At 53.6% G+C, this 15,475-nt stretch overlaps 1 protein-coding gene across 6 annotated transcripts in view; it reads right to left on the bottom strand.

The window, feature by feature from the left end:
• SLC37A1 (solute carrier family 37 member 1) overlaps positions 1–15,475 on the bottom strand; it is a 69,215-nt gene that overhangs the window by 36,300 nt on the left and 17,440 nt on the right. For 5 of the 6 annotated variants that reach the window (XM_004762219.3, XM_045084442.1, XM_045084444.1 and 2 more), the window contains 2 exons: positions 6,972–7,053; positions 98–230 (listed from right to left, as the gene is read on the bottom strand). In XM_004762219.3, the coding sequence (XP_004762276.1) occupies positions 98–230; positions 6,972–7,053 (215 nt within the window). The remainder of the gene's footprint in view (positions 1–97; positions 231–6,971; positions 7,054–15,475) is intronic. The other variant, XM_045084445.1, reaches the window with a different exon arrangement.

The following is a 15,475-nucleotide window of genomic DNA, read 5'->3' on the forward strand; positions in this document are numbered from 1 at the left end:
AGTGCCTAGTGGCCCAGCCGTGGTGGAGCCGGAGGACAGGGCACTTCCAGAACCCCCGACCCCAGCGTGCACACGGGGGGACAGATGGAGAACTCACCGAATGGGGCCCAGCTACAGTCCGTCTCATTGTCTGCTGGCTGGCGGTGGGGCGCGCCACTGGCTTTCTGGTTCCAGCTGTTGAACTGGACTTGCCCCTCGTGCAGGGTAGCGCAGTATCTGTGCAGCTCGCCCTAGGCCACCCACGGGGGTCAGAGGCCAGAGGGAGAAGGTGTGCTCAGGGCAGGCTCCGCAGGCTCACAGCAGGAAGCCTGCACATGGCAACACTGTGCCCAGGGAGTGAGGCCCCATGGGCGCGATCTGTCTGCAGGACCCAGAGTGCCTGCAGAGACTGAGGCTCGTGGGGCCCTTGGCCGTGGCCAGCCCTGAGCACACACACAGCCCACACAGGCCTACGTGGGGCCCCCAAGACGAGTGTCCCGCGCAGCCATGTGACAGAAGCCGCCTGCTGCCGTCCCGGCGCCCATAGTGGAAGCAGGGACTCTTCGTGCTCAATGTTGACAACCCAACCCTGCCCAGCAGAACGCGAGACAAGCCACGGGTCCACGCGACGATGAGGACAGATCTTACAACCAAGGAAGCCTGACACGGTGCCCACGGCAGAATGTCACCTAATGACAGAGGACAGGGCACACGGAGCCTGGACCTGGAGCTGGAAGGGGGCGAGACCTGAGCCCAAGGGATGACTGGCCAGGCAAGCATGTAAATGTTCGCCAGGCTAGATGCTGAAGGTCCGTGGACATCACTGTGTGCAAATCAGATACCTCATCCAGAGAACCAAACAGCAGGGGCACAAGGCCACCAGCCCACCCAGAGAACCAAACAGCCGAAGCCCACCGAGCTGTCCCCGGAGCCAGCAGGCAGGCCAGGGGCAGGGCGCAGGGGAGCGGGAGGCTCCGGGGCTCTCGGGGTGAGTGTGAGGCCTGAGCAGGCCACTCCCACCCTACCTGTGTGCCTGCCCACCGACAGGGCTGCCCCCCCCACCCCCCACAGAACGCTTCCCGGGACTGGAGATGCCAAACACCACATCAGCACCGCGCTCGGGACGGGGTGCCCCGTGAGGAAAGGTGGCCGTTGCGGTGGGGCATGGGGGTGCCAGGAAGGGCTGGAGGGGTGGTCACTGGAGACGTGCACAGGGGACACGGGGGGATGCTGGGGAGAGGAATCCCACTTCCGGAAAAGTGCCACATGATGGCTCGGGCCCATCTTGTTCTGGGGGAACCTCCCCGCGCCTGCTGGGCTGCGGGTTGTCCCACGTCTCCCTCCCACGGGGCTCCCTGCCACCTGCTGAGCGTTTTCTGGGTTTCTTTACTCCAAGCGGCTCGGAGGAAGCAGTCCTCCAGATGGGAGGACAGAAAGGAGGCATCCTCGAGGTCAGGGAGGAGCCCTTAGCAGGAGCAGGGGCCCTAAAAGGGCGTTCCTTATCGAGCCGCCACCTGGGAGACAAGGGGCTTGGGGGGCACCAGCAAAGCTGGTCCCAGGAGAACCCCTCCAGGTCAGGACACATGCAGTGGGCAAAGAGCCCCACCCCAGTGCACCAGGCTCGGGGAGGGGAGTGTGGGGGGCAACCGGAGTCCTGCCCACCACCTTCCCTCGCCCACACCGTTTCTTCGGGAGGGAGTCGCCTAAGAGGTTGATCACCTCCAGGCAGCTGCCCTTGCCAGGGCTGTGGTCAGCCTGGCCTGGACGCCTCCGGGTTTTGCATGGACACACGCCACTGAGAGCTGGCATGACCCACGGGACTTGGCCACTCTGTGGTCCTGTGGCTTTGGCACCCTCGCTGGGCGTTCTGCTAGAATCCAAACACTGCCCTAAAAATCAGCAAGGCTTGCTTTACAGACTCGGTTCAGTCTTTGCTAAATAGCTTTCCTCTCGCCCTTCCTGCATTACTTCGAGCCCCTCTGCCCCTGCCGGTCCTCCGGGGCTCGCCCAGCTGGATGTCGCAGGGAACCCGGAGGGAGGCTGGGGAGGCCGAGCCCCTCCCTCCCACGTGCCCCGGGGAGTCTCCCATTTCCCTGTCCCCTGATTCTATATTTAGCTCCTCTTCCTTGCCTGCAGAAGTCAGCCTTTCCCCGGGCTGGACCCCGGGCCTCACTGTCCTCCCCGTACACTGCCCACGAAGAGAGCTGCAGGCGGGCTGGCGGGGGACCTGCCCGCTGAGAGGGGAGGTCCCCACGTGGGAGCAGGGGAGGAGGCGGCTGTGGACCCCTGCTCCGAACACGGTTTTCACATGCTCTCCCATCAGGTCAGAGTCCCAGGAAGCAGCCGTTGTGAGAAACAGCAAAGATTGGGAAGGATCCCTTCTTTCGGAAACAAGCAGAAAAGCGATTCTGGTTTGGTTTGTCCTGCGGTAAGCGGGCTCTGAGCTGGGACACAGGGGCCAAGGTGCTGCCTTCCTGCCTCCACCATCCCTGTGGGGACCGCTCCTCCCCTGGCCTCTGGCCTCTCGGAGAGTGTGGGGACTGGCAGCCACCAGCAGCAGTCCCCCACTCCACGCCGGCCCCTCCCCCGCCCGCCCTGACAGCAGGTGGTCGGTCACTCAAAGCTGAGCAATCGGGAGCCTACCTGGCGTGGAGTGTGCCAGCTACACGATCCTTGAGGTCGTCTTGTCACCGTGGGACCCACGGGGGAACAGCAACAACAAAATACAGAGCACAGGCCGCGGGGCCCGGAAGGTGGGGCGGGAGAGGACGGTGGCCACAGGACGGAGGGCCACAGCGAGCAGCCCCGGAGAGCAAGCAGCGTGGGTGCAGGCGAGGGGCTGCGGAGGTGGGGGTGGGGAAGCAGGTGTGGGCCCTGGTCCCCCCGCAGATCCCACCCAGCCCTGGCCCTGCTCCCTGCCCCACCAGTGGGCAGCGAAAGGGAACCACACGGGACCAGCAGACAGCACGGCCCTTCCGAGGCATACACATCCACGCAGCCGCAGGCCACGTCCTTAGCGGAGCTACCTGGAAGAAGGCTGCTGTGTAGGCTTGGAACTTGAGCGACATTGCAGAGAGAGTACTAGACCAAAACCCCAGCCCGCAGGCACTGGGGGTCTCCAGCCCCCAGAACCATGAGCAGTAGATCTCTGCGGCTGAGAGGCGACTGGGCACAGGGCCGGCGGCAGAAGGACCAGACGGCCGGGACTCACCCACAGCACGACCCACGTGTGGTCAGGTGCCCCGAGGGAACACAGGGGCCACGGGACCGCGGCGCAAACACACCCCCACCGGCAGGTGCACGCCGAGAGAGAGGAGAGGTGTGGGATCAGGGCCGATCTTTCAAAACCAGAAGCCTTTAATACAGACTTAAGGACACCCTAACTCTTCTTACTCAAAATCCTTCTTGGAAATCTTTCTATGTCAAGTGGCGAGGCTGTAATTCTTTTTTTTGTTTGTTTGTGGTTTGCTTATCTATTTACTTGCTGATATACTGATTTATTTTTTAAAGCTTATTATTGTTATTATTATTATTGTTATCTTTTTAGGAATCTCTACGCCCAACATGGGGCTCAAACTCACGGCCTGGAGAGTGGCACATTCCCCCAAGAGCTGCAGCCCTGCACGTCCACCAGCGGCGCCCGGCTGCCTTCCCGCCCCCGCCGCCCCCGCTGCCCGTGACCGGGGCTAGCGTGCTGCGTCGGGTGTCCGGACGGTGGATGTGAGGCGACCCAGTGGTCCTTTCGCCGGCCTTCACGGGCACTGGCCAGCTCGCACACGGCTCATCCAGTCTGGCGGGATTCAGGCTCCTTGTCTGTGAACTTACTCTCCTCCCCCTCTGGGGTCTTCCTTCTGCTCTGCCAACTTCACACCTCTCCGACGGACATCATTTTGTTCGTGGATTTTTACTTATTTATTACACTTAATCTTCCATCCACCCATCCATTTTTGTAAGCTAGGGATTCAACTCCGTTCTTCTAGACAACAGCCAGCCGCGCTCACGCCGTTTGCTAAAGATGCTCCAGTGTTCCCCCTTCTCTGTCCACCACGCCGTATTTCCTACTCCCTTCCCTGACCTCTCGGTCTGTTCTCATGCCGTACCATAAAAATTTGATTGTACTGGCTTAAAAATGCTATCTTTTCCACACTTTCCTTGGACATTTTGCCACATAAATTCTTGGGCTGATTTTGTTCGGTGCAAAAGGCCTGCCGAGACATTCTGCTGCAGCCGCCTTCATCCCGGGACACTGGCCTTTCTAGAGAGCAATCCTCCCACCCAGAGCCGGGCTGTGCCGCCGGCCGTCTTCCATCTGTCACTGAGCATTCCACAGCTTCCGCCTTCCGGGCTCTGTGCGCCCAGAGAGGACCGGGCGCGGACACTCAGACCCGTCGGGGTCGCCGTTCCCGCGGGGGGCACGGGAGGCCGGGCAGGGACGGCAGTGGAAGGGAGGAGGGCTGCGCCTGATCCCGCCGCCGCCCGGCCCGTGTCCGCCGCCGCCGCCCGGCCCGTGTCCGCCGCCGCCGCCCGGCCCGTGTCCGTGTCGGCCGCCGCCCGGCCCGTGTCCGCCGCCGCCGCCTGGCCCGTGTCCGTCACCGCCACCTTTGTTTTCTTTTTGCTACACCACAATGTCGCATGTCACGCCACTCTTTGAATGTCATTGAGGGATATAAACCGTTTTATAATTAACAACCACCGGTGATCAATTCCAGGTAAGCAAATACATTTTCACTTTGTTTTGCTTCTCGTGTGCTAGCGAATACAGACTACAGATAGTTCAAGCTATTCCTTGGGTCACCAGAATCATCCGTAGCTGTAGTTTTATAAGTAAGACGCGCTAAGCATGTCGAAGCTTTGTGAGGCGTTACAAAGTTGAGGCTGACGTTTGTAGGGGGACGTCCGGATCGATCTTAGGAGACTGTGCGTGAGGCCCATCCGTGTCCAGGCACAACTAAGGCGCTAAGTCGGGAAATCTGTGCGTGGGAGAAAATCGGGCTGCAGGCCCGTGGGCGTGTTTGAGACCCTCAACGCCCTTCAGATCCCGCAGCTCAGGGCTTGAGAGCAGAGACCCTGCCCAACTCACCAGACCTGGCACCGCCCTGCATGAGGGGACTGGGCCCCCGAGTCCCCAGGCCACTGTGAGGACTCCGTGTCAAATGGCGAACAGGCCACCCTGTCACACCGCGGGTCACGACAAACCCTGTGACCAACAGATGCTTTCAGAAGGGCTGGCAGGACCCTGCCTCATCAAGACGTCCATCATCAGTGCGCCCCAAACTCCCAACAGGGACACTGGGAGTGCGCCCTACGGCAACGCTACATTCCTTCCTGGCTACGCGAGGCCCCTCACAATATCACATCGAGTCCCCATGTCCTGTCCTGCGACGACGATCCTCCAATAAGCAGCCCACCTTCCCCACACCGCCTGCGTCCCAGCAGAGCCTCTGCCCCCCGGGCTGGGGCTTCGTGGTGAGGGCCCACGCTCCATCGGCTACTCCAGGCGTCCACCCCCACATCCGAGCTCGATCCTGAAACCCCAGCAGGCTCCCCAAGCACTCCCGCTCCTTCAGCCCCACGGCGCTTGCTGGGACCTCTTCAACAATCTCCTCCACTTCTATCACTTGCCTTTCCTTGAGCTGTGCGTGTGTTTCCCTAACACGGAAGACAGAGAGTGAGTGGTGATATTTAAATGGAGCAGCTGGGGTGCCTGGGGGGCTCAGATGATTGAACATCTGCCTTCGGCTCAGGTCATCATCTCCAGGTCCTGGGATCGAGCCCCACATTGGGCTCCCAGCTCAGAGGGGAGCCTGCTTCTCCCTCTGCCTCTGTCTCTGCCGCTGCTTGTGTGTTCTAATGAAGAAATAAAATCTTCAAACATAAATAAATAAATGTGGTGGCTAGTCCTTGGAACGATTTTAGAGTGCCTGGCTGGATGCATTAAAGCCCGCTCTCTCTTGTCTCTTCTTTGAAAACCACATTTTTAAAAGTCTGCAAACATTTCCACAGGCATTAAAACTTGGTATATCAAAAACCTGAGAATTCTGCAAGTGACGCGAAGGGCACCGAAGGTTCCTGCTTACGCGAGGTCAGCGAGGTCCTGCAGAACCCTCTGCATAGATGGATGCTGTTTTCAAGTCCCCTGGGCATTACTGGAGAAGGGGGAACACAAAACTGTCCACAGGAGCAACAGCCTCGTTTGGCATTGCTGCTCCCACCGGCCTGAAGACTGAGAGGCCGGCGCTCAACCACGTGGTGGGCATGGAGGAAGCGTGGCTGCTAAGGTCAGAATTACAGCGCTGGATCCGTGTCCCTGCCCACGACTAGGCAAGGGAGGGGGCAGTCTTTGGCACTGGACAATTTCCTTGTTCCTTCTACAATCAAGAGTCAACAGCCTACAGCCTTTTGAGAGTTTATAGGCAAAATGATGTCATTTCTAAGAGGGTAAGAAAACGACCTGTTTCTTCCCAGTTGTAACTGGCTATTACGTAGGCTTGTCTACTTTAATCTTCTTTTCTCAAAGTGTAGTTAAATGCCTGCTGAGCAACTTTCTGCTCTCCCGTCACTCAAACAGAAGCTCGGGGTTCTCAGAATAACAAGAGAGCCACCACCATGGCCAGACTTAGAGGACAGCGATCGTAGAGGCACTTCGGGGAACAGTTTAAGACAGGATGTATTTGGAGGGAAGGTCACAGAGTAAATATTTGATTAAGCTTTAGAATTCTGCAACTGTCAGTTACTACAACTGAAAGCATATTACCTCTAAAACGATAAACCCTAAAAGCATGTCCAAGATTTTTGTTTCAGAAAAGAGAAACTAACAATCAAAGCAGGATAACTTGATTCTAAAACCACCTGTTTTCTCCATGGCCCCGCCCCCCACCCCTTCTCCTGCCCCTCCCCCATTCCCGAACTGGCTCCTCGAGTAGCTACCAGCTCCCAGCTCCAGGCAGAAACTACAGGCAGGATACGAAACTGTGCTTTTTATGCTTTCTTACCTTAACTATGCTGATAGGCTTTCGGGATAAGTGGAAACTTGCATACAGCAAAAATGTCAAAATAAAAATGAAGGCTCTGTACCTGCAACACAGAACGGAGGCAGGGATGACATAAGTTAACACAAGACGCATTAAGATTACATTGTATCTCCCTGGTCTCTGGAGACCAACCTAGAAAATGTTGCCAGGGCCGATGTCTGAGAATGATGAGAAAGTCCTGCCTGCGCTCTCCTGCGGGATTTTTTTTTTTTTTAAAGATTTTATTTATTTATTTGACAGAGATCACAAGTAGGCAGACAGGCAGGCGGGGTGGTGGGGGGAAGCAGGCTCCCTGCGTAGCAGAGAGCCTAAGCCAGGCTCAATCCCAGGACCCCAGGATCATGACCTGAGCTGAAAGCAGAGGCTTTAACCCACTAAGCCACCCAGGTGCCCCTCCTCTGGGATTTTTATGGGGTCAGGTCTCACACTGAGGTCTTTCATCCATTTTGAGTTCATTTTTGTGTGTGGTGTAAGAGAGTGGCCAAGTCCCATTCTTCCGCATGTGGCTGTCCAGTGTTCCCAGCACCATTTATTGAAGAGATGGTCTTTGTCCTGTTGCTATTCTTGCTTCCTTTGCTGAAGATGAGTTGCCCACAGAGTTGAGGGTCCATTTCTGGATTCTCTGTCCCATTCCACTAACCTGTGTCTGGTCAGCAACTGTGTCTGGTTCTGTGCCAGGTACTGTACTGCTCTGATCGCGACCGCTCCGTAGTGTATCTTGCGATCTGGATTGCGATTCCTCCAGTTTTTTCATTTCAAGATTGCTTTGACTGTTTGGGGGTTCTGTGGATTCACACATGTTTTAGGATTGTTTGTTCTAGTTCTGTGAAAAATGCTGTTGCTACTTTAATAGGGACGGCACTGAATCCGTAGATTGCTTTGGGTAGTACAGACACTGTACGGATATTTGTTCTTCCAATCCATGAGCACGGGGTGCCTTTCCATGTCTGTGTCGTCTTCAACTTCTTTCATCAGGGTTTATAGTTTTCCGAGTACAGACATTTCACATCTTTGGTTAAGTTTATTCCCAGATATTTTATTGTTTTTGGTGCAATTGTACATGGGATTGTTTCCTTAATTTTACTTACTGCTGCTTATTAATGTATAGAAATGCAACACACTTCTGTCTATTAATTTTGTATCCTGTGACTTTACTGAATTCACTTACCAGTTCTAGCAGTTTTTTGGTGGACTCTTTTCAGGTTTTCTATACATAGTATCATGTCATCTGCAGATAGTGAGAGTTTGAGTTCTTTACCAATCTGGATGCCTCTTACTTCTTTTTATTGTGTGACTGCTGGTGCCAGGACTTCCTGTCTATGTAGAGGAACAGAGGGGAGAGAGGACATCCCTGCTATTTTCCTGACCTTCGGGGAAAGTTCTGTTTATCCCCACTGAGTGTGATGTTCTCTGTAGGTTTTTCATGGAAGGTCTTTATTATGTTACGGCATGTTCCTCTAGACCTGCTTTGATGAAGGTTTACCAACAGATGTTGGACTTGTCAAATGTTTCTTCTGCATCTACTGAAATGATCAGATGATTTTTATACCTTCTCTTATTGATGTGAAATATCACATTGATTGTTGAATACCAAGCTACCCCAGCATCCCAGGAATAAATGCCACTAGATTGTGACACACGGTTTTTCTTATATTTTGTTGGATTTGGTTTGCTCACATTTTGTTGAAGACTTTCGCATCTATATTCATTAGAGATATTGGTCTGAAGAGGTAAAAATCCTTGAAGAGAACACATACAGTACTTCCTCTGACATCAGCCCTAGCAATATCCTTCTAGATATGCCTCTTGAGTCAAGGGAAATAAAAGCAAAAATAAACTGCTGGGACTTCATCAAGGTAAGAAGCCTCTGCACAGCCAAGGAAATAACAAAACTAAAAGACAACCTACAGAACGGGAGAAGATATTTGCAAATGACATACCTGATAAAGGGCGAGTATCCAAAATCTATGAAGAACTTCAACCACTCAACACCGAACAACTAACAATCCAATTTAAAAATGGGCAGAGGACATGAACAGACATTTCGCCAAAGAAAACATCCAGATGGCCAACAGACACATGAAAAGATGCTCACCATCACTCATCATCAGGGAAACACAAATCAAAACCACAGTGAGATCCCACCTCACACCAGTCAGAATGGCTCAAATGAACAAGTCAGGAAACAACAGGTGTTGGCAAGGATGTGGAGAAAGGGGGGCCTCCTGCACTGCTGGTGGGAATGTAAGCTGCTGTGGCCACTCTGGAAAACAGTATGGAGGGTCCTCAAAAAGTTAAAAATGAAACTACCGTACTATCCAGTATTGGCACTACTGGGTATTTACCCCAAAAATACAAAAACACAAATTCAAAGGGACACGTGTGTCTCTACATTTACAGCAGCAGTATCTACAGAAGCCAAGATATGGAAGCAGCCCAAGTGTGCACAGAGAGAGGAATGGATAAAGAAGTGGGATGTGTGTATATACGGAATAGTACTCAGCCCTAAAAAAGAATGAAATCTTACCATTTGCAATGACATGAATGGATCTAGAGAGTTAAGCGAAGAATGTCGAAGACAGACAAATACCGTATGATCTCATGCATATGTGGAATTTAAGAAAGAAAACAAATGAGCAAAGGGGGAAAAAGAAAGAGAGACACAAACCAGAAACAGACTCATAACTCTGGAAAACACACTGGCGGTCACCAGAGGGAAAGTAGGCGGGGGATGGGTGAACTAGGTGATGGGGATGAAGGACCAAATAAATAAAATACATACATACAAAATAAATAAATATTAAAATTAAAATAAATAAATAAGATGAAAATACATACACACATAAACAAACAATACCTTGTAACTGTATTTTAAATCATCTTATATGTATATTAGTCCCTCAATCCTATATCAATTACTAATCCTATTGGCAACATCACCATAATACATTTAAAAATTTCACCACTTTTGCTTTGTGCAAATTAAAACTGTTTCAATACTTATAAAAACATAACTACAATCAAAGAGAAATTTGGGACGCGGAAGGTGAACACACAGTTCATGGAGTAGACACGAAGAAACCATTAACTGGTTAGTAAGAGCATGAAGTACAAATTTCCTGTAAGCCTGTATCCTGGGCATTTAAGAGCACATCTATTTTTTACTTTGAGCTTCTGTGCAACTTTTTAAGAAGGACACATGCAAGGCAGGAATATAAATATCTCACTGGCCTCCATGAGAAACTTGGTGACCACAGACACGCTATGAACAAGGCAGATGGCAGCAGAAAGCCTGGCCTGAGGCCGGGTGCTCTTCTTGGTTTATGCAAAAGCAGCCCCAGAGCAAGACTGAGGTGAATCAGAGACTAGAGAAAAGAAGACCTTGGGCAAGAAGAGAAAAGTTCATTCCAACGTCCAAGCTGGAACCCCTCTCTGGAAAAGCACTTGTTGGGGAAGAAAACAGGTCAGTGGGAAGAGAACTTGGCAAGAGAGCAGAGCAGGGGCCCTGCCAGGAAGGCAAGGCTGGCCCCCACTCCTGAAATACCTGCCTGTTTCCGGCCTGAAAAGGCCAATGACTTTCAGACAGAGAGCCCACCCAAGTGGATAGTCACCTACGGCAGAGGTACGGGCAGCGGAAGGGCACAAGGCAGGGCTCCAGCCCTGCAGGGACCCCGAGCTGGTCCCACCTGGGCTCAGGGCCCCCTTCTGCAGTCTGCTCAGGGAGCACGGACGAAATTCTGGGACTAAGTCAGCCCAGCACTTCCCAGATCAGGGTCCCAGAGAAGAATGGAGGCCTCGAGGATGCTGCATGACCCCGGGTCTCAGGTGTGTTACGAACCAGGAAAATGTGAATGTCATTGTCACCCGGCTAAGGATTTTGATAGAGTGACTTGATTTCAATGGGCCCTGGGTTCACACTCTCCAGTCTCTTCCCAGACATAAACAGAATATTCTATGTACAAGTAATTGATCCTTATTAAATATATTTATTAAGTAGGATAAATAAGCCTAGAAATAAAGAGCTCTTGTGTGTGTCCAGATCACATCTGAAGAGCCCCAGGGATCCTGATATGCCTGCAGCCCTAGAGGACAGTCTGTCTAGCTTATCCAGACTTAGTGGCCAACCTGGGCCTCCACCCACCACCTCTGGGCTGCTGCCTCCTTCCTGGAGATTCTGAACCAGAAAACCCTCCTTCTGTGGAGCCAGTGTCGGGGCGGACTCCGGTGCCCCGACTTCTAACCCGGCCCTTCCTCCCGTCCTTTCCTCTTCGTTGTGACACAGGATTTGTGGAGGGGAAGAGTCAGCATCCCGGGCTGACGGTTCCCTTCCGGAAGGTCTGGAAGACATTTTACTTCCACGGGATTACCTGGGGTTATAGGACCAAAGTCCTACACAACCTTCCTGATTGCTTTTCCTGGCCTGTAATTAATTCTACCCTCATTTTCTGTCTTCCTTTATGCTCTACGAAGCAGGACTGTGGATGATTGTGACCGTCCACTTTGCACTGGGTTGAATCCTCTGCCCCCCCAAATTCAAGTCCAACCGAAAATCTCACAACATGACCTTACTTGGAAATCGAGTCCTGGGGATGTAATTAGTGAAGCTGAGGCCATACTGAACCCACGTATGACCTGAGACCACATGAGATCTTTAATCCAATGACTGACATCCTTACAAAGGCCTTATGGAAGATACAGGGACAGACAGGAAGACGGCAGCGTGATCACAGAGGCAGAGCCGAGATAAGGAAGGCCAAGGACCACCAGGCACCCCCAGAAGCTGAAGGAGGCAGGAGGGATCCTTCCCTGGAGCCTTGGGAGCCGCGCAGCCCCACCAACACCTGGGTCTGGACTTGCAGCCTCTGTCGTGTGTGGGGCTGTTACAGCAGCCTCGGGACACGAATGCAATCTGATACTGGTGTTTTTGTTCAATGTCACATTTGGGCTTGGAACAGGAAACATGTACAATTACAAGGGAGCTACAGAACCCTCTGACTCTTCCACCTGCTAGTACTCTGCGGTTCTGTCTAGCGGTGGCCTTATTTGCATCAATCAGCACAAGAACGGTGCTGGGGTTGATGCAAAGTTTCTAGCAAAGCAAAAGTGCATCTCGGCAGTGACAGCACAGGCCCGGTGTGCACCTCAGAGCCTCGCAGACATGGTCTCCAGCCTCGCGTGTGCTCCCGGACGGCAGCCTGCTTCTGCCCGAGATGAAGGACACAGCGTCTGTTTCCAGCTGCAGCGGTACTCGTCGGAGTCGTAGGCCAACGGGGGAGACCAACACTGTAGGGGACAGTTACTGGGCGGTAGGATCTGGCATGGGAGTTTGTCCAAAGGCGTCCTTAACTTGGGAACAAGAAAACCACACAGAGCTACGATGGGACACCTTCCCAGAGCATCCTAGACACAGACGGGATGTCAGAGATGCTGGCACGGACCACCTGCTCAAGCGGCCCTCTGCCCCAGCGGCCCCGTGCCCAGTCTGCCGTCCGGGAAGCGGCGCTTCTCCCCTCTGTGTAACTAACACGGAGTCTGTGGAGACACACGTAGAGCTGACACGGGCATCCTGTCCCTCTGGTCTCCCCTCACAGTGTCTGATCCTGAGGATCTCAAAGGGCGCGGGCCTGGGGGGTGGGGAGCTGCAGGCATCCCCTGGGGGCGGGGCTTCCTTTCTCACCCTCGTGCCCGCACTTACAGCCCTGCCGCTCCGGGGTTCTTGTTCTGTCCATCGGACTAATCCACCACTAGCATCATTTACTTTAAATCTCAAGTCCCTCCAGACTCGGCTCGTCATTTCTGGTACGAAGTAGTCCTGGCTCCTCCTACCGCGCCTGCGGCCCAGTCCTCACATCGGTCCGGACTCCAGGGTGCCTGGGTCCCTCCACGGGAGACCGCACGCAGAGCCCGAGACCCGCGGAGCCCGACACCCAGCACCCAGTGCTCCCTACCCTGAACGCCGCTTCATCCAGGGCCTCTGAGCCGACTGGGTGTGGTACGTGACTCACATGCATCACACAGCCCACACTCAGACAGCACACACACCACACACACACACACAGCAAACACATGCACAAACACAACACACCACATATACACCATACGTATCAAATACATCAAACACAACACACATGCACACCATACACACACACACCACACACCAGACATGCACAAACACATCACACATACCACACACATCTAACCAACACACATCACATGTACACGTACCACACATGCGTGCACACACACACACACCACACATGCATCAAGCCCACATGCAGAACCACATGTAGCTGTTTCTCTCCCGGTCTTCCTGATACGTTACTTCCCGACCAGCCCCTCCTGTGCCCGCGTCTGTAGCCCCTCACCAGCAGCGAGACGTCCTCTGCCCTCCGTGCTGTTCCTAACAGAAGAGCGTTACTGAATCCAGTCCTGAGGAAATACTAACTAGACACCCCAACAAGGGACAGTCTATGACAGAAATGGCCGGTACTCTTCAAAAATGTCAAGGTCATGAAGGACAAGGGAAGGCCAAGAAACAGCTTCTGACTGAAGGACACGGAGTCCCACAGGACAATGGAACATAACATGTGATTGTGGACGGGGTCCTGGACCAGGGGACACAGGACACGACATCCTGGGACGTTGGCTGCTGTGACTTCTGATATGGACCGTGGATTAGATCACAGCATTACCTCACGTTAAATTCCCTGATTCTGACCTTCACGCGCAGTTGTAGGAGAATGTCTTATCGCCAGGAAACACACACCAGCATACTGAGAAATAAAAGGGCATGATGACTACAACTGACTCAAATGATTCAGAAAAATACGTGTGTGCGTGTGTGTGTCACACACACACACACACACAGAGGGTGGAGGGAGAAGCAAATGGGCAGAGTGTGCAGGTGTGTCTGGGAGCTGAGCCCTGGCCCCCGCTGGACTGGCCACATTCAACAGTCCCTCTACCCAAGGTTTACTCTGCTCGACACTCAGCACCCCAGCACGAGACCAGTATCCCACCCTGGGCCCCAGACTGCCTCCTGGGGGACGTGGGCCAAGGAGAAAGGTCAAGGACACAGAGCCTCGGGGGCCTCAGTCGCACCTACTGAGACAGGGAAACTAAAGGACCCCATAGAAAACGGCTATTCTCCCGGCGCTTCCAGCTTCGGTTTTTGCTAGAGCTCTGCCCCCGCCCCTTACACATCTGTGACAGAACAGATAACGTCCGTCTTTCGCATGAACACCGAGGAGTTAATGACTTCTTCAGAGTTTTCCAGCACAGCAGATGATATCTAAGGAGTGACCGGGGGGAGTCATCTTGAACTTTTCCAAAACCTTGGACTCACCAAAACCCCCGGCTCCAGGGCACAAGTGACTTCCGGAGGACAGCTCAACACTGGCTTTGTTCCTGGGTTACTGAGGAGGCACGGGCACCAGACCACCGTCAGTAAAACCCCAGGCCCCAAGCGAACATGACACGCTCTCTTTCTTCCCTTCTGAGTCTCCCGGACGCGCTGTCTGTATCCACACTCTCTCTGTACCTTCAATAGACTCCGTTCTTACTTCCTCTCGGTTTGTGTCTGATTTCTATCCCGCCTGAGGCCGAGGGCTTTCTTGGCTGGTCCTCCGGGGCCCTCCTCTGGGTCCCAAGACCCAGCCAGCCCGCTTTAGTCCCACAGCTGCGCACAAAGGAGTCAGGTCCCCAAAGGAAATCAAGGTGGTGTCAGCAAGGGCAGTGCCCACTGGGAGAAAGACATCGCCAGGCCTCTGAAGGAAGGTCCAAGCTAGCTTTGTCCCTCTGGGGACGGGAGCTGGGATCTACAGAGTAAAGGCCAACGAGCAAGTCCGAGGCAGAGAGGAAGAGACATGCTACACCCTTGTCACCCAGAGTGCGGTCTGCGGACCGGACGCAGGGCACCCTGTCCCCTGGGAAATGCAGTCGCTTGGGCCCCACCCCAGACCTCCTGAGGAAGCATTCGCATTTTAACAAGTTCCCAGGGGGCGGAAGCACATGTAAACTCAAGTGTGAGAAGCCCTAGGGCCTCAGCTTGAAAAAAGGAAAGGAAGAGAAAGGAGAAGAAAAGAATGAATCTGTGAGGCACAGGACATGGGGTTCTTTGTGATAGTCTTACAATTTTCTTCTGTGATTTTGGAAACTGTATCAAAACAAAGTTACAAAACAGACAAGGAAACTGAAGGGAAGCGCCCACTAGAGGAAAGGGATGTGTCTACAGCTGGCGACCAGGTGCCCTGTAGACGAGAAATGAAACGACACGGGAACCACTCTGGGAGGGACGCAGAGGCCCTGTGGGTGCCACCGACCAGCAGGGGCCTGAGACGCAGGAAAGGGTGTGAGGGCCACAGGTGGGCTGTCGGGGCAGAGATGAAGGGGTCCAGGATGCGGCACTAAGGCACAGAAACTGCTCTGAGTGGAGGGAATCTGAGTGCCTTTAATTTCTAACCTGC

The sequence above is a fragment of the Mustela putorius genome, unplaced genomic scaffold (genome assembly GCF_011764305.1).
Source record: "Mustela putorius furo isolate JIRA1106 unplaced genomic scaffold, ASM1176430v1.1 tig00000765_pilon_pilon_pilon, whole genome shotgun sequence".
Taxonomy (NCBI): domain Eukaryota; kingdom Metazoa; phylum Chordata; class Mammalia; order Carnivora; family Mustelidae; genus Mustela; species Mustela putorius.